Genomic DNA, 18,580 nt, shown 5'->3' on the forward strand with positions numbered 1-18,580 from the left:
TGGCTTCTTTATCCCTGTGGCCTCTCCCTGTCACCCCCCACCACCCTTTCTTTTTTGTCTAGATTTTTTATTTCCTTGTCCCAAATCCCCTCTTTGGAGAATCCAGTTGCTCTTGGAAAAGCAGAAGAGCAAATGAAACAACATGGCTATATGAAAGGTTTCTGACCCTTGATCACAGTAGAATTGGTTTCAGTCATCATTGTTTGATCTTGGATTGGACACGACCCTGAAGTGAAATTGCTTTGGCTTAAGTTGAGGGTGGGTGGGATTTAAGCCCTGAAAAGCAAACAGAACGGAGGAGGAGTAACAGCTGGAACAGTCACGGAGACAATCATCTTTGCCCTGGCTTGAGCCAAACAGAATAAAATGTTAACAATCACAGGGAACAAGAAATGGGGACTAGAATAGGATATCTGATGCTTACACTGACACCCACCCCGCTAAACCCCCTACCCACAGTAGCAGAAACTTTTAAATATATTTTCCCATTCCCACCCTTCGAGTCTTCCAGCAGTGGCAGCCAAGTTCAGCATTCAGCATGCAAATGCCAAGGTTTCTCTAGAAAAAGAGTCTGATCCCCAGATTAAAGGGAAGTGATTTTGTGTGTGTGGATCAATGGGCTTCAGATTATATATGAAGCCAAACTCTAATCCTTTGCAAATCGCAAGAGAATGCTACCTTTATATCGCTGCATAGGGATCACTTTCCTCCCTGGGAAATAGTGGAAAGATATTTTTTAAAAAGGCAACTGTTTGGAATATTTTCAGTACCAAATAACAGTGGTGGCAGAAGAAATCTTAGTTTAATTAGGCAACTGCCATTTTCCTGGGGAGAACAGTGGAATTTTGTTACTTTTTCTAAGTGTTTAGTATTTGTTTTTAAAGAAACTAAAAAAGCAATTCCAGTAAGTCTGATATTCCAGCACTGACAGTAGGAACAGCTCTGAGATGGTTATAATAACCTTACACACTACTTGAAACTAAAGAAGGTGAGAGAAAATGTAAATTGTGTGGCAGGAAATTAGGTCAGTCCTGTGCTCAGTGGAGTAATGCTTTAATTTCTTATTATTGACACGTAGGTGTTGCCAGGGTCTTTTGTCACATCCAGTGATTGTGTATTTTGTTTTATGATCTTATCATGGCCCAAAATAAAAGGGAAAAGAGAGATTATGGTAGCTTGTACACATTAAAAAAGGGCAGAGGGAGGAGATCAGAGTTTGAAGGCTGTTCAGAGAGGCATATCTGATGCCAGGTTTTGGAACCAGCATGGCCAAAATCAATAACATTTTTTAAAGATTTAAAGGGCATTTTAAGGATTATTTATGAGGCTGGTCTCTGTGAATGCATGTATAGAATTTTGATCTATGTGGAACATCACTGTTTTCAGGAAGGCTGAACAAAGATATAACCATTAACTTGTGAGCAGGATTCAGAATTGCCTTTCGAGTTGGACATGGTATATGGGGAATGTGTTAACGATGTGAAAAGTGAAGTGCAGAAAAGACAGTTGCTAAAAAAGCAGTACTACCACCCGTCCACCACCGCCTCCCCAGCACAGCGTATTTTTCTGTATTGTCTGTATATTCCAGGTGAACCTGAGCTGCTTCTCATGCAGTTACTGAGGATCCTCTCCTGTTTTGAAGACAGGCACAGAGTCAGAAATACAGCTGTAAAAACCAGTATTGATCAGAGACCAATAATTTATTTGTCCTATAAGGTAGAATGTAGATAGGACTTATGCAAGTTTGTGTTTACCGTTTCATCCTGTTCATACTCATCTTTCCTATCTGTTTAGGAGGTTAAATATGTCCCACTAGGCTTTGGATTCATCAGAAATTCCCACGTACAGTGAAATGTGTATTTGTTTCTCCATATAGTTACTCCCAAAGCCGAAGTCATTACAGCTATGTTGCCAGTCGTTTTTAGCATTAAATGATTAAAAGATTATTTTTCTAGTTGGGAGGATTAGTCCCACCCTTTATTCTTTTCTTCTTTGCACTTGTGCTCACTTCTTTCACTTACTGCTGGGTTGTAATTGAAGTGAAGCTAACTCGGCAAAGGTGAAATATAGATCTGTTTTTCTAGTTACTTTGCATTGTTTCAAAGTAAAAGGTTTGTGTGTTGGAGAGGAAGACAAATATGGTAAATGAAATTGGCTTTTGGACTGGTTTGAGTTCATTGATGTAGGTTATTCAGATTTCCTAGAATCACAAGTAATTGGGAGAGAGAATGAGTACCTACGTAGGACTAACTAGTATCTGGTAGCTCAGGAATGGAGTATGAAAGTGGAAGCTTAGAATGTTTTCCTTCTTCCAGTAAAGGACATTTCAATATCGCTGTAGATGGATGGATTAAATGATCATTTCTAAAATCCCTTTCATAATTTTTAATCACTGGAATAAGTGGGGCTTCCCTGGTGGCTCAGTGGTGAAGACTCCACCTGCAATGCAGAAGCCTCAGGAGACCAGGGTTCAATCCCTGGGTCGGGAAGATCCCCTGGAGGAGGGCATGGGAACCCACTCCAGTATTCTCGCTTGGGAAATTGCATGAACAGAGGAGTCTGGCGGGCTACAGTCCATGGGGTCGCAAAGAGTCAGACATGACTAAAGCAACTTAACACGCACGCAGGGAACTAGATCTCACATGCCACAACTAAGACCCAGTGCAGCCAAATAAATAAATATTTTTTAAAAGGTAGAGGTGTAAATGTATCAACAGTCATGAAATCTTTGGAGGGAGGGAGCTCCCTGAAGCTCCCATTCAGTCTCTTCTCCTGTCACTTGGAGGCAGGTTTCTCTTTTCTTTGGATATCGCATTTGATACAAGTTATTTCTTGCCCGTGTTCCCCCAATTTAACGTCCATTACAGATGGTGGCTTTTCGGACTGGTTCTCTCTGTCTGTGTCAGGTCAGGTTTATCAGCTCAGACAGATGTTTTTCTGCCCATCGATTGAAGATGCTCCAGTCCTCCCATACGTGGTGGAGATGGTGTGTTATAATTACACAGCGTGTGTAATAAGAGCCTGTACATGTGGACACATGTGCTTTCCCCCTCTTCTCCCTCCTTCTCTCCCTGGGGCTCACATATGATGGCCATAGGAAATGGCAGAGGCCTAAATGCAGGGTGGTCTCCATAGCAGGTAATCTTTCCTTGCTGGGACTTGTGTACAGAATTGGTACACGGTCTCGTTCGGAGCTTTAAAAAAATGCTTGAGAATAAGCAACACTTTTTTTTCTCTATGAAGCTGCAAGCTGCAGCCTTCTTGTGCTGTGCATATAAAGTACCCATCCCTCCCACCCCTTCTACAGATCATAAACCATTGTGGACATGGGGCTTTCTAAAACTCCCTACAGCATGCACTGTATCTTTTGCTTGTCTTGCTCTGCAAGACTTGGACTCTACTCTGCTACATTCCCTCAGCTGAGAAGCCCCTGTCTACTCCTCACATGCGGATTGCCTCTGTGGAAAAGTCGAACAGAAACGGACAGGTGTGGAAGAGACTGAAGCAGCCCTTCAGCAAGGAACCCTTTCTTGTAGATTTCTTTCACTGGCCTTCACCGTTCAGTTACTGATTGAGAAATATCAGAGGGCTGGTCTCTGAAGTTGTACAGCTTGGGGAATTGCCTCACATCTTTGTGTCATTTGTGATTGTGTTATATTTAGCAGACCACAGTAAATGTTTCTCCGTTTTGCATATTTTCTGTAAAACGGGGGCAGTGCATATTGAGCATTGCTTTTGCCCCCATGAAAGGTCTTAAGGTGTGGCTGACTTACCACAGTTGGATCCTCACCTCTATCATAATCAATTAATGAAAGCTTTGCTTTCAAGGGGCAGTAATTTGGGAAATCCCGTGAACAGAGGAGCCTGGCAAGCTACAGTCCATGGGGGTCACAAGAGTCGGACACGACTGAGCGACTAAATCAACAACAACTTGGGGGCGCCACATAATAACAAAAATGACCACATATTGAGTGCCAGAAGGTATCAGTCACTGACCTCTACTAATTCATCCTTTAACACCCCTAGGTGAGCAGGGCAGCCCCAAATTTCACAGCTAGTATGCCACAGAGGCAGAGTCTAATCCTAAGATTTAACACCTATACTTGACTTTGTTGGCCTCCACAAGCTCCTCTTTCTGTGTGCAGCCTCTGTTTTCTGCTCCCCTTCAAGTGTCCACATTTAAGCCATTTCTCCTCTCTCCATCTGCCCCCTACTCTTTTCCCTGAAAGATGATGAATAGGCTCTGCTTATGAGTACCGAAATATCATTCAAGGCTGCACTTTACTGCATCAAAGGCCAGTCAGGTAATCCCCCCAAACTGGAAATATGATGCTGCGGTGATTTATGTAGATGGTCCAAAGTAAAGGAAAAGTATATGTAGTTATCTCTCCCAGGTTTATTCCCGGAATTGAATGAGGAACAAAGGTGTTCTGTTCTTTTTGCGGCAGGAGCTGATAGCTGGCAACCACATTTACCTAAACTTCAAGAAATGGAAGGGAACTGTGAATGCTTCATTCAGGCCCAAGTAAACATAGGAAAAGGTGCAGTGGCATAGCGAGCGCTGAGTCAAAAAGATACTCTAAAATAATGGGAGGTGGGAAGATAGGAATGATCTATGAGTCGGGCAATGGATAAACCCTAAGCTGACATCATCATGGAGATGAGATCTGGATACAGAGAAGAAAGTAAGGGAAACGTGTCAGGGGCAGTGAGAGCAAGTGAGAAGCGAGGCGATTGATTTCTGAAATTAATGTCCAGTATCTCTTTGACAGAGTTGAATAACCCTTGTCTGTGTTCTTTCGGTATGTTCTGAGTTGGATAGCTGAAGAAACCCTGATTTTCAATTATTGATTACATATCCAGGCCCTTTTCTGATAACAGAAGTGCACCAGACTCGTGGGTGCAAAAAATAAACAAATGCTGGTTACAAAATCATGATCATATTGCTTTTCCCATTGAAAGCAAAGGTAGGAGCCTTTCTGTTGTAAAATAAATATTTGTCAGTACAGGATGGAAGTCCTTTGAAGTCATGAAGCCAAATGATCTAAAAGCATTCTGTACTTTTTTTTTTTTTTTTTTGGTCTCTCTTTTTCTCTATTACTCATTCTAAATTCTAAAGTCTCTCTTTGTGTTTTATGTTTTAGCCACGAGACCCAAACAACTTGCTGGGACCATCCTAAAATGACAGAGCTCTACCAGTCTTTAGGTAAGGACATGGCCATCTTTCCTCCAGATGAAATGACAGATGACTCATAGGATAAAGTAGTTTGTAGTGTGCAAGCCATTTGTTATCTAAATATATCACTAGATTCTTTTAAGAAATGAAAAACAGCAGCACCTTTCTATTCAAAATTGACCATTAGCTTTCTTTTTTTCCGAGGTTGGTTAAAAATAAGTTTTAGGATTTCACTGATTCCTGAAAATTCAGTGTATCTGAGCAGGTTAAAAGGCCTTACTAGTTTTTTGTTGTTGTTGTTGCTTAAAAGGATGGGAAAAAAGTATTTGCAATGGATGGCAGTTTTTTCCCCCAAAGGAAGAAAACTGTTTCAAGTTGTTCTGATTGATTTCTTCCTTGTGAAACCAAGAAAACACTTTTGCCAAACCACGAATGTTGTGTCAAGGAATTTTCTGCAGTCACTCCAGTGCTCATAATCCTAAGCGCATCAGGTTATTAGCATGTACATTTCAATGATTGGTCTACGATGGCTTGTTTTGTGTTTGTGTAAGAGCCTGGCAGCACCCACCCTTCCCATAACTTGGAATTTTTTTAACAGATGCACAACCTCCAAATAAGGGCGAAACACCAGTCTTTTTAATGCTTGATGAAAGTCCACTCTCTTGCCATTTTTGATCCCTCAGGAATAATCTGAACTGAATCCCCTCACATTGTAACTACTTGTTGTTGTTTTTTTTTTCTACTTGTTGTTTTAATTAAAAATCGTCATGCCTTCTCTACTACTAAACATTTTTATTTTTATTTTTTAATTTTATTTTATTTTTAAACTTTACATAATTGTATTAGTTTTGCCAAATTTCAAAATGAATCCGCCACAGGTATACACGTGTTCCCCATCCTGAACCCTCCTCCCTCCTCCCTCCCCATCCCTCTGGGTCGTCCCAGTGCACTAGCCCCAAGCATCCAGTATCGTGCATCGAACCTGGACTGGCAACTCGTTTCTTACATGATATTTTACATGTTTCAATGTCATTCTCCCAAATCTTCCCACCCTCTCCCTCTTCACAGAGTCCATAAGACTGTTCTATACATCAGTGTCTCTTTTTTTAAAGACTTTTTTTTTGACTAGATGTATTTACAGACTGAAATGCACGAGGTGAACTCTTCGGGTTTTAAATTTTGTGAGAAAACCCATGGGAATCAGGATACTCGGACATATATTTTCGACGTCTATGTAGCCACGTACCTGTGTGTAGCTCCTGCTGTCCTTCTGCCATCAGTTCCCTTTGGTTAATGAATTCCAGCTATGAAGACAGGGCGTGGGGGCTTCCCAGGTCACTCAGTGGTAAAGAATCTGCCTGCCAATGCAGGAGCCATGGGTTCGATCCCTGGGTTGGGAAAAATCCCCTGGAGGAGGAAATGGCAACCCACTCCAGTATTCTTGCCTGGGAAATCCCATGGACTGAGGAGCCTGATGGGCTACAGTTCATAGGGTCGCAGAAAGTCAGACATGACTGAGTGACTGAGCATGCACACATGAAGATGGGATAGGAGATATTAGCGTCTCCCCTGCCCTGATTGTTTTCCTAAACTTTAGCACAGGGAACTCTGCTCAATATTCTGTAATAACCTAGATGGGAAAAGAAATTGAAAAATAATATATAGTTATATGTATAGCTGAATCACTCTGCTATATACCTGAAACTAACTCAATCTTATTAATCAACTATCCTCCAATATAAAATAAAAGATTAAACATAAAGAAAAATATAAATGACAGAAGTTCCTTCTATAAAATCTGGGGAAAAAAAGCCAAAGTGTGTAAAAGAAAAGTCACTTAAAATTCTACTAGCCAGAGATACTCAATACAAGTAATATTATGTTAGCCCAGTCTCACAGTAAGAGTGTGTGTATTTGTGTGTGTGTGTATGTGTGTGTGTGTATGTGTGTGTGTGTATGTACAGGCACATATGTACGCACACACACTTTTAAAAACTGAAGGAAAATCAGGATCAACTAATCTTCAAGTGCTACATTTTCAGCCCCTGCAGAAGGTTTCTGGCTTTTATGCTGGATTGTTAAGACCACAGGTGGAAAACTTGAATGCTTACGTTTTGGTAAATGAGAGAATGAGACTTCATCTGAAGTAGACAGTGGCTGTGCTGAGGGAGCTGGTCATCCTAGCCCAGCGCTCTCAAGACTCTGGATTTTTCAAGACAAACTAGAAATCTTTCAGTAAAGAGCTTATTTAAACTGGACTTACTAATTATAACCTCTGGTTTACAGGGGCTCAACCCACTTGTAATTTTTCCTGTTCTAATCACAGTGATCTTTAGTTATAAAATTTTAATTTACTTTTATTTAAAAATGAGAGGATCTTCCCTGGTGGTTCAGGGATTGACTCTGAGCTACCACTGCAAGGGGCATGGGTTTGATCCTTGCTTGGGGAACTAAGATTCCATATGCACAAAAAGATGAAAAATTATAATTATTATAGAATCAATACTTATTCAAATTTTAAAATGTTTAAAAATATATAAATAAGCTACCAAAAAAAGAAAAGATAAATAATCTGTTACCCACCTCTTAGCTAACTAATGTTTAGCCATCTAACAGGTATCCTCAAAAATTTCTCTCTATACATACATTTTTATAAAAGTTGAATCATTCTTTTTGTAATCATTTTTTATTCACCTAAAGGAAATGTACCTCAGATATCTTTCCATTTCATTGCATTGTACACTCTACCAGCTTACTTTGAAGTACTCTGCAATGAGAATTCACAAACATGGTTGATACAGAGCTAATTATGAACTCTCAGTGAAGAGGTGTTTGCATCTTCAATCAGAATTAAATATGCTTTTTATCATCATATTTCTAAAGTTTTCTCAGTAGCTTGATCATTCAAGCTGGTAATCTGGCATGGTTAGTAACCTTGGGCAAATCACCTGACTGTGGAAGATAATGTTATTTTACAGTTGCAGGGAACTTTAGAGTTCATTTGTTAACAGACTTATTCTTTGATGAAATCAACTTAATTGAGGTCATATACATGGAGTAAAATGCTGCCATCATAAATATGTGGTCAATTCCACCACCATTCATTCCCCCCATTTTTGAAATTTTGTGTTTTGCCCTCCTAACAACAAACATCTTGGAAATGAACTAAGTGTTGAAATTTGATTTTCAGCTTTCAAAACTTACATTTTCAATATTTTTGTCACAATCACATATTTCCCAGGCTTTTATTCAAATGGTAACACGTTACATAGCATCTTCCATTTATTGAGAGCCTTCTGTGTGTGCTGAACATGGAAATGGATATCAGCAACCATTGTGCCTGGTAAAGGGTGTCAACAGCCTTCTTTCACAGGGCGGTGAAGTCAGGTACAGAGAAACCATGTGCCAGGCTTAGCGATAAAGAATCTGCCTGCAATGTGGGAGACCTGGGTTCGATCCCTGGGTTGGGGAGATCCCTGGAGGAGAGCATGGCAACCCATTCCAGTATTCTTGCCTGGAAAATCCCCATAGAAAGAGGAGCCTGGTGGGCTACAGTCCATGGTGTCACAAAGAGTCAGACATGACTGAGGGACTAACACACTGTACCTACCCTGGGATCCACCCCAGGTCTTCTGTTACTGTTTGCAATTACCTCGTTTATTTTATTAGCTTATGAAAGTATGTCCTTGTAGGTTACCATGCACCTGCTACAAGTAGGGTTGACGGTTTTACCTATGGATAGACAGTTATTTGAATGGTATTTCTGGAACAAACCATTCCATTTTTAGAAATAGTATGGTGGATTCCTGGACAGTGGACACTCTTCCTTTCACTGTTGCCAGGTACACATGGAGTGATGGACTTAGTAGTTTGTTGGGTGTCTACATCCCTGAAATAACCTACAAGATTAAGTACCCTTACTACCCTTGTTGTTGTTTTGTCACTCAGTCGTGTCTCTTTGCAACCCCTTGGACTGCAGCCTACCAGGTTCCTTTGTCCATGGAATTTCCCAGGCAAGAATACCGGAGTGGGTTGCCATTTCCTTCTCCAGGCAAAAATAGCACCAGAGCATTAACTGATGGAAGGCTATGGGATTACTCAAAATGTTAATCTTGCAGTTTCTACTTAGTAGAATTCTTAGGTGATTTTCTTTTTCATTCTTCTTTTCTGACTTTCTACAGTGAGTTTATACTACTTACAATACAATATTTAACAAGAAAATTTTCTTCATCTGTACTATCTATCCCTTTCCTTAGAGTCCCTAGGGCTCTAATTCATTAACCAATGAGAACCTGTGACAGACAAGCAGCAAGAGTCACATACACACCTTGCCCCACACCACACATACATAGACAAAAGTTAAGTCCTGATTCCCTATAAACTTTATCAGATAAATTTAAACACAAAGAGATCATCTCATGTGTTGTTAGTCTCCAGATATGTCCATTCATAAAAAGTTGACTTAAAAAATATTATTTTCAGGTTATTCTCAACAGATCTAAAATGGCTTTTTTGAGTGAGTTTTCATCAAAGGTTAAAAATACTGTGTTTTCCCCTTGGTTTAAACTGTGTACATGTTTAACACATTCCAAGTTATGAAGGAAGAAATTGTCAGGTTCCCACACAAACACAATACAAGGTTTAGTAAAATACTTTAAATGTTCACAGTGGTGACCTGACAGTCATTAGGAAGTGGAGCACTGGAACAGCTCCAAAAATTTTTATATGCAACATTAACGATTTGGCAAAAGCATTGTTTTGTTTGCACAAAGAAATCAATAAGAACAACTCAAAAAGCAGTTTTCTTTCAGTATGTTTCTCTGACTACCCTGAATATGGTGGGGTGAGTGGTATATTAAAAAACAAAATTTGCCTTTTTTTTTTCAGCATGTCCTTATTATCCTTATCCTTAGAATGAGGGTATTAGACCAAAATATTGAAGAATTTTGTTTTTCTCTTGCTTTGGGCTGAGTGGGTCAGGTTGTTTCCAAAACTTGTTGTGATTATAATTTTCAAGAAGTACCTTTGGCTGATTTTGCAGACACATGGATTTCTAAAAGTTTAATCACCCCTATTTTAAAAAATGCACATTTTTGGCAAACAACCAACAGGGAGAGGATCCTGCCACCTATTCCTGTCTTACAGGTAAAGTGAGGGCAAGCTGCCACCCTCTAGTAGGGAGGCTCTCGGGAAATATACCTGCTGGGCCCTGTATTTGCTGTTGAGAGGCATATTCTTCCACATTTCTTAGACATAATAATATGTTCCATTCATGAGGTGAATTTCAGGTTTCCATTAGCATCTTTACGAATAGAGTGGCAAGAGTGTTGTTCCAAACGGTTATCTCGGTGATTTAAAACCTAAAGCTCTTTAAGGCTCCACAAGACATTTTTAAAAATCAGTAGATGTTAGGTAGTAATATGCTCTGGAATTTATTTTGAAATACTAATACAATATTGATTTATGTAAAGTGCTGCTCTATGATAAAAAGCCTGTCATTTTCTCACAATTTATGTCTAGGTTCTTAAGTTCATCACTGAAATGTTAAGTAAACATTTTTTTTAAAGCACTCCATCCCCAACAGACATAGAATAAAAATACTTTCAAAATATATTTCTTAGTTTGTCTTATTGAGAGTATATTAATTATAAATACAATAAAATCTTTATGTGGTCCATTCCCTGGCTTCTTTCTGCCCTATAGTATGAGGTGTTTACATGGGGCATACCAGCAGTGCAGCACAGGAACAGCAGTTTGTAAAGGAGACATAGGTTTTAAAAAAATAGGATAATGTTAAGAGAGAATCATGAAGCTTCAGAAAGTTAACCAATTTAATTTGCAGCCATTTACTAAAATCTAGATGTGGCAGATGATCTGACATTTCTTAACCCAATTACCTTTTCCTTTTTTGAAGTTCTTTCACCACCAGTTTTTTTCTAGGGGAAAAAACCAATTCTGGGGGAATTGGTTGCCTTCTTTTTCTGTGGGTCTGGCATTCTCTAAAAGGACCTAGCCCTTCTTAGCTGTCGCCCCAAGTCTGGAGCCCACTTTGCATGATATTCAACCAAATGATGCAGAATCTCTGTTTTCAAAAATAGACTTATAACTATTTTAGGAATCCTTAGGAAAAGTGGTCTTAAAAACCCTTGTGATTTGAAGGCAGTCCATCAGCATGTGGCCCCTAACGCCTGAGAAGAACTTCAGAGGATTCGAGTGAGGGCTCAGTTCTAGGGTCTGATGGATCTCAGGCCAGTGTGATTCTTCAGCAGCCCTAGTGAAGAGAGTCAAAAGGCTAAGAGGCTTTTCAAGATGCATCAGTATCATCATTAATAAACAATTGTAGCTGCTCATATAGAGTTGATTTCCAGGTGGCTCTGTGGTAAAGAATCCATCTGCCAGTGCAGGAGATGCAAGAGATGTGGGTTTGATCCCTGGATCAGGATGATCCCCTGGAGAAGGAATTGGCAACCCACTCCAACATTCTTGCCTGGAGGATTCCATGGACAGAGGAGCCTGGTGGGCTACAGTGCGTGGAGTCACAGAGAGTGGGACACGGCTGAGCATGCACACACACTCCGCACATAGAGTTAGAAACACTGTCATACAAGTCCTATAGTTCTTTCCTCAGATTACCAAGAGGAAGAGAAATGAAGTTAGCATATTCTCTCTCTTTCGGTAGGCTTTCTCCATTCCATTAAATATTCCCTCCTGAGGATGCTCTGGCGAGTAGTACTGTGAATGACTGAATTCCTTCTGCACGGGGAGCATGTCCTAATGATTATCGCAGCATATTTTATAAACTCAGCTGTACTCAACCTACTCAAGCTACTCAATGTTTTGTATTTTCCTTCTCTTGTCTCTATTTCTTTAAGTATTGTTAAGGATTAAATCTTCTGTCTTTGCATTTTATACCATAGCACCTTGAGCTGGAAAGAATATCTCAATTCAGATCCCCGCTTGGCTGTGACCTTGAGCTGGTCCTTTGCTTTCCCTCAGTTTCAGATTTCTGACTTACCAAGTTGGGCAGCAACCTTCCATATCTAAATGTCTGGGTTTAATTGAACTTCTGGCTGGGTTTGGCTCAGCCTTATGCACGCTGTACCCAACTCTCCAGGCCTCCTTTGTGGCCACCAGCCTGGAAGATATGAATAATAAGAGCATCGCATGAGTAGTTATTGTACTTCCATCTTTGTAGCACTTTACAGTGTGCAAAGACCTTTTGAAAATAACTGTATGTAATCCTTACGCAGCTATAAATTAGGTACATAGCTGGCATGTGAATTTTCTGCCAGTTTCAGGTCTTCTGTCCTACCATCCGCTTGAGTAGGCTCCTGATTTTGATTTGGAAAATAATGCTGCCATATGAGTGGATAGGGCCACAGTTTCCTTCTTTCTGTCTTAACTTGAGCAGGCTGAGGCACAAAACTTGCTTTGACTTATTCATACTGACATATAGGTGGAAGATAAGGAACCAAGTCCAGAGCATGCATTTTATGGCTCCTAGTTCACTGTTCTCCAAGGAATATCCATTACTCGTAGCACGATTTATCAAACTGCTTTATCAGCATAATTAAGCTATGGAATCTCAAATGACATTCTTTATTCCCTAGCTGACAAAGTTAACACTGGAGATTTACTCAGATTAGCAAAATAGAAGGCATAAGACATTAGTGCTGTTATGAATGGTCTTCCTTCACTTCTATCCTGCTTATAAAAGAGAAAAGAAAAATAATCGGCTCTTTTAACTTCAGTTAAGATCAATTGATCGTCCCCATTTGTAAAATAGAAATGTAATCTTAGAACCCGAATTCATGGCATTTTAATGGGATATCCTTTTATAATATTCTTCTTGTTCAAATAACTTGATTTAAAGCTTCTAATTGAGGAACCTAAATGCATAGATGTTTCTGAATTGCATCTTCCAAAGCTTATTTCAGAAGGAAACTCAAAAGGATTCTCTTTCAGGCTTAGACTGGTTTACAATTGTAAAGAGCTGCCAAAATTGGGGTGATTTACTGGATCTAAATAAGAGGAACGTTAAGGTTACACCTGCAGCTGTGAGAAAAGTGCTGGATGTGGACCATTTTATGTAGCTGGGTCTGCAGAAGATAGTTTTTTTGCACACAAAGTAAAGGCATCTAAAAACGTGTTAACTCTTTTTCAGACATTGCCAATATTTCTTTTTTAAGCACAGAAGTCTGATTACCTCTGTATGTCTCTTAGGAGCTGCAGTTTTGCTGGAAAGAGATCCAAAACATTCAGGACTCTCATATAAAATAGATAGTAAGTTTTTAAAGTCCATACTCTCCATAGTAGTAATAAAGTGACCTAAAAATACTCTGAAAGACTCTCCTTCTGACATAGTGGATAAGTCATTAACGTGTTTGTGAACTGGTGATATTCTGCAAGAATGTTTGAGAATTGGCCATTCCACAAAGTCTTGATCCTTTGCATCACTCCAGCAGAGTCCTTGTGCCTTCTTATAATCGAAGCTTATGTAACCAGGACATACGTTACCTATGAGTTTGCATCTGTGTGTGTGCATGCCCATGTGCCCATATATTTATATGTTTACACACATATTGTTTATCAAGCATTCATTTTGGTGGAAAGAGCTTAGTTTATATTTTGCTTTCAAGTTCTACAAAGAGGCTGTCAGTTTTAGAGCAGTGTTTCTTCAACTGATGAAGGACAATTGTTTTTTTAAACATCCAGTATGTCACGGACTTTCAGGTGGTCTTATCAAAACTGACTAGTGTACACTCATATCACGTGACTCACTGCACAAGTTCAGCCATGCTTGAGCTAGTCTGTATCTCATTCAGTGAAATGGCCCCATTGAATACACATTTGGATGTCACGGCACTGTGAAGTTGCTATACAAATTGCTTGACCCAGTCCCAATTTGTCTCTTTGTGGGAAAACTGTACTTTGAGTGGCACTCTGCTAGAGCATTTCATTTTTGAAAGTATACATGTAAACTCAAATCAAGTGTCCTTGGGAAAGGGTAATTGACACCAAAGATGAACACCTAGAAAATATTTCCTACAAGATTTTATATTGATATTTTTCCAGTTGAGTAAAAATCAGGCAAAGAATGGGATCTGTATTCTTTACCAATTCCTAGGCCTTGCTAGCAAGTTTGGTTTTTATCTGGAACATAAAATGCGGTGTGTGTACTCTCTGTTGTGTGTTGAAGTCAGTAGGAAACAGGTTGATTATACTATGAATTAATGTCACTTAATGAGTTGAGGTTAGCAGGTAACATGATGTAGCAAGACAATAAGTTCATTGATTTTGAGGCTGGCAAGACGTGGGTCTGAAATTTTGGCTCTGCCACCACTTCTCTGTGGCCAAACACAAAGCAGTAACAACTTTGTACCCCAGTTTTGTGATTTGTTAAATTTTTATGACAGTACTTACCTTGAGGAGCGTTATGGGAATTAGAAAGAATATATGTACATTACAAAATGTCTGAAATAGTAACTATTCAAGGAGCTATAATTACTATTGATGGTGATAATGATACAGCACTACTTACTGTTAGTTTTGTTATCCTACCTCATGTCCTTCCTTATCCAAATGAAAGAAACATGTACAATAACTCAAGAGTAAAAAGAAAGGGGAAAGCCTGTGAAATAATGTGACATGCCCAGAGAAATGCCTGATGCAGAGGAAGTGGTGGCAGTACTGTTATGGTAGGGAGGGGACAAGGGAGTGGCTGCAGAGGTAAGGAGGGATGAGACCAGAAAAAGCTTATGACACGTTGAAGGTTTGTTTGGTTTTGTTTTACCCTGTTGGCCTCGCCACATGGCTTGTGGGATCTTAGTTCCCTGACCAGGGATCAAGCCCACACCCGCTGCAGTGGAAGCACAGTGTCTTAACCACTGGACCACTGAGGAAGTCCCCCATGTGGAAGGTTTTTACACTGAGATTTTTGACTTGGATGATGGATCTGTCAGGGTCCAGTCAGAAAATGGAAACCACTCGAGTTATTTCAGACAGAGGGAATTTGTGCAGGAAGTTGGCTTCTCAGCTCTTCCATCATTGGGTGACCAAACAGACAGATGGCACCTCTGTTGTAGCCAGGGCTGGAAGGGACAGTGCCAAGAGATGGTTTTACCAGGGCCATCACCTGGAGCTCGAACCAGTGGCCAGGTGGGACCACTGAGGGAGGGGCCAGTGGAGGGGCAGGGGGAGCGGGAGCCACAGAGGAGACAAGGCTACTCCCAGAGCTTGTGCTGAAGACAGAGAAAGGACGAAATAGCCTGGCCTATCCTTCCTCCTGCCCCCTCCCACTGTGCTTCTGCCACTGACTCCCTTTGGCCACACTTGCTCAGAAGCTGGTTGTCAGGGAGCAGGAAAATGCCATTCTCTGTCGTAGTGAGCAGAGCAGGGGGAAGGTCAGAGAATGGATCTGAGAACCAGCAAGCAGATGACTAAAGAACAGGAGACCTCATGGACCGTGATGCAGTCAGCCATCTGCCAATATGCAGGGAAGAGAAACACAGAGTCTTAAAAGCTTGTGGGATTGTCTGAGTCTGAAGCAACTTGGATGAGGTACTGAAAGGGCACACTGGGTTCAAAGGAAACAAGCAAAGAGGAGGGAGCCGTCAAGAAGCTGTCTGCACAGAAGTCCAGACACTAAGAATAAGCTCACACACATTTGATTATAGTACTTGCATTATTTATAGTTATTTATGCTCAAGTGTGTCAAGACTAACGAATGAATTTCTTTAAAGCAGGAACTGTCTTCCTCATCTTTGTCACTAGCACCAGGCACATGGTAACCTCTAAATAAATGTTCATTGAATGAAACCCAGTAGAGCAAGGGAAGGCGATTTTGCTGGGGAAGAAGACAGATCCCACTCAAGAAGACAGAAGGATGTAGACAATGTTTTCCTAAGGCAGATGATTAAACTAGCAACATGGAAGTTTCTGGAGAGAGAGAGTTCTTTCCAGAAAGTAGAAGATAAAGTCTCATAGTAATGAAAGTTAGGACTATCAATTAAATTGTATATTTCATTGTCAATTTGATATCTTAGCAAAACCAGGTAAACTGCTACCCTGGAATTAATTTTGTTCTAAAAGGAATAATAATCAAGGAGTTGAGGCCCTTGAAAGAAAGTGTCATTATAGACTTGGAATTTAAATAACAAGGAAACAGTAAACACAATTGGATGTGCTGATAGCCTCAATTTTTCTTTGGTTCCTTGACTCAAGAAATACGTGAGAGTGTGCCAAGCATTGTGAATCCTAAACTTTAGGGACCACAGGCTAAAAATAGTATTGAAGGTATAAACATTTTTATAGTAATCTTACTTTTATGAACAGTAAAAAACATATGTGCATTCCAAAAATTGGGAAAGATGAAGTGTAAAAGGAAACAAAAATCACTTTAAATCTCTTTGCCCAGAAATAACCACCATTTACATTTTAGAGAGTTGCTTCCAGTGTTTTCTTCTATGCATTTTTATTAATATGTAGTTGTTTGAGGTAATATGTTTATAATGTATCCTGCTTTGGTCAGTGCCCCAAGTTTTCTCTCATTCTTAAATTCTTTGGGGATGTCATTTTCCAAGTTACATTTTCTTGAAATACCACTTTTAAAAAATAATTTCTTATTTTCTAAAAATTAATTAATGACAAAGAAAACTCAAACTCATTTTGAATTTATGGAAATAAATCTCTAAGATTCTGGAGATTTATTATAAACAGGCTTCTGAGGAGCAGGCCAAGTAAAGTGTTATGATGTCTTCTGTCCAAAAAGCTACTTAATGTATTAGAGATGTTACAGAATAAAGTCAGTGTAGTCAAAAATAGGCAGTCAGGAATCAGAAGGTCAATAAAAATTTATCCTATGATAAATATAGTTTATATATTTACACGAACAAATGCTTTTCTACCACAAATATGTTAATTGTTACCACTTCTTTTGCCAAATATCTATGCTCTTGAGGTGACAAGGCAACTCTCCTTGGAAGCTTTCAGTGTTCCAGAAAAATCTTTGCCTTCTTAGCAAACACATGTAGACAGAAAGTCAACTTTATGATAAGTTCCTGTAAGTTTTATAACAGATACATACAAATACATGTTTACCTTTAGCTAGTGACTGGTAGCAGAGAAGGCAATGGCACCCCACTCCAGTACTCTTGCCTGGAAAATCCCATGGACGGAGGAGCCTGGTGGGCTGCAGTCCATGGGGTTGCAAAGAGTCGGACACGACTGAGCGACTTCACTTTCACTTTTCACTTTCATGCACTGGAGAAGGAAATGGCAACCCACTCCAGTGTTCTTGCCTGGAGAATCCCAGGGGCGGGGGAGCCTGGTGGGCTGCCATCTGTGGGGTCGCACAGAGTCGGACATGACTGAAGCGACTTAGCAGCAGCAGCAGCAGCAGTGACTGGTAGAACACACTGTCTTCCCAAAACATTTGTGCTTAGAATGATCACATGCTGTTCAAGGTTCTTTGCGACACTGTCAATTAAGGCTTGTAGCCTCTTGCTTCAGTTACAGTTTCTGGCCAAGGTGCAGTTAAAGAGTATGGAGCCAATAATATTTTCCACAGCTGTTTCCAGTTTTTTCACTGCTCTAAGTAGGCCTGTGAGGAACATCTTTGTGCATAAAGCTTTTCTGTATTTGATTCATTGAAGTGTAATCACCAAGTCAAAGGATAATAATGTTTTGAGTTTCATGGTAAATATACTGCCTGAAATTCTCTCCAAAAAGCCTGTGCCCATGTACACTCTTAATATAGGAAAGTACTCACCTTGCATGCCCTGGCCAGTGTGGAGCATAACTTTGAGTTGTGAAGTTGTAAAGTAAAACCATATCGTCCTTATTATTTTTTTTTTCCTCTAATTTTATTTTATTTTTAAACTTTACATAACTGTATTAGTTTTGCCAAATATCAAAATGAATCCGCCACAGGTATACATGTGTTCCCCATCCCGAACCCTCCTCCCTCCTCCCTCCCCATACCATCCCTCTGGGCCGTCCCAGTGCACCAGCCCCAAGCATCCAGCATCATGCATCGAACCTGGACTGGCAACTCGTTTCCTACATGATATTTTACATGTTTCATTGCCATTCTCCCAAATCTTCCCACCCTCTCCCTCTCCCACAGAGTCCATAAGACTGTTCTATACATCAGTGTCTCTTTTGCTGTCTCGTACACCGGGTTATTGTTACCATCTTTCTAAATTCCATATATATGCGTTAGTATACTGTATTTATGTTTTTCCTTCTGGCTTACTTCACTCTGTATAATAGGCTCCAGTTTCATCCACTTCATTAGAACTGATTCAAATGTATTCTTTTTAATGGCTGAGTAATACTCCATTGTGTATATGTACCACAGCTTTCTTATCCATTCATCTGCTGATGGACATCTAGGTGGCTTCC

The 18,580-nt window shown here is 40.0% G+C and overlaps 1 protein-coding gene across 12 annotated transcripts in view; it reads left to right on the forward strand.

The window, feature by feature from the left end:
• Nucleotides 1–18,580, forward strand: part of DMD (dystrophin) — a 2,362,639-nt gene that overhangs the window by 2,202,655 nt on the left and 141,404 nt on the right. For all 12 annotated transcript variants that reach the window (XM_070783459.1, XM_070783466.1, XM_070783462.1 and 9 more), the window contains one exon: nt 5,145–5,206. In XM_070783459.1, coding sequence (XP_070639560.1) covers nt 5,145–5,206 — 62 coding nt within the window. The remainder of the gene's footprint in view (nt 1–5,144; nt 5,207–18,580) is intronic.

The sequence above is a fragment of the Bos indicus genome, chromosome X, assembly GCF_029378745.1.
Source record: "Bos indicus isolate NIAB-ARS_2022 breed Sahiwal x Tharparkar chromosome X, NIAB-ARS_B.indTharparkar_mat_pri_1.0, whole genome shotgun sequence".
Taxonomy (NCBI): domain Eukaryota; kingdom Metazoa; phylum Chordata; class Mammalia; order Artiodactyla; family Bovidae; genus Bos; species Bos indicus.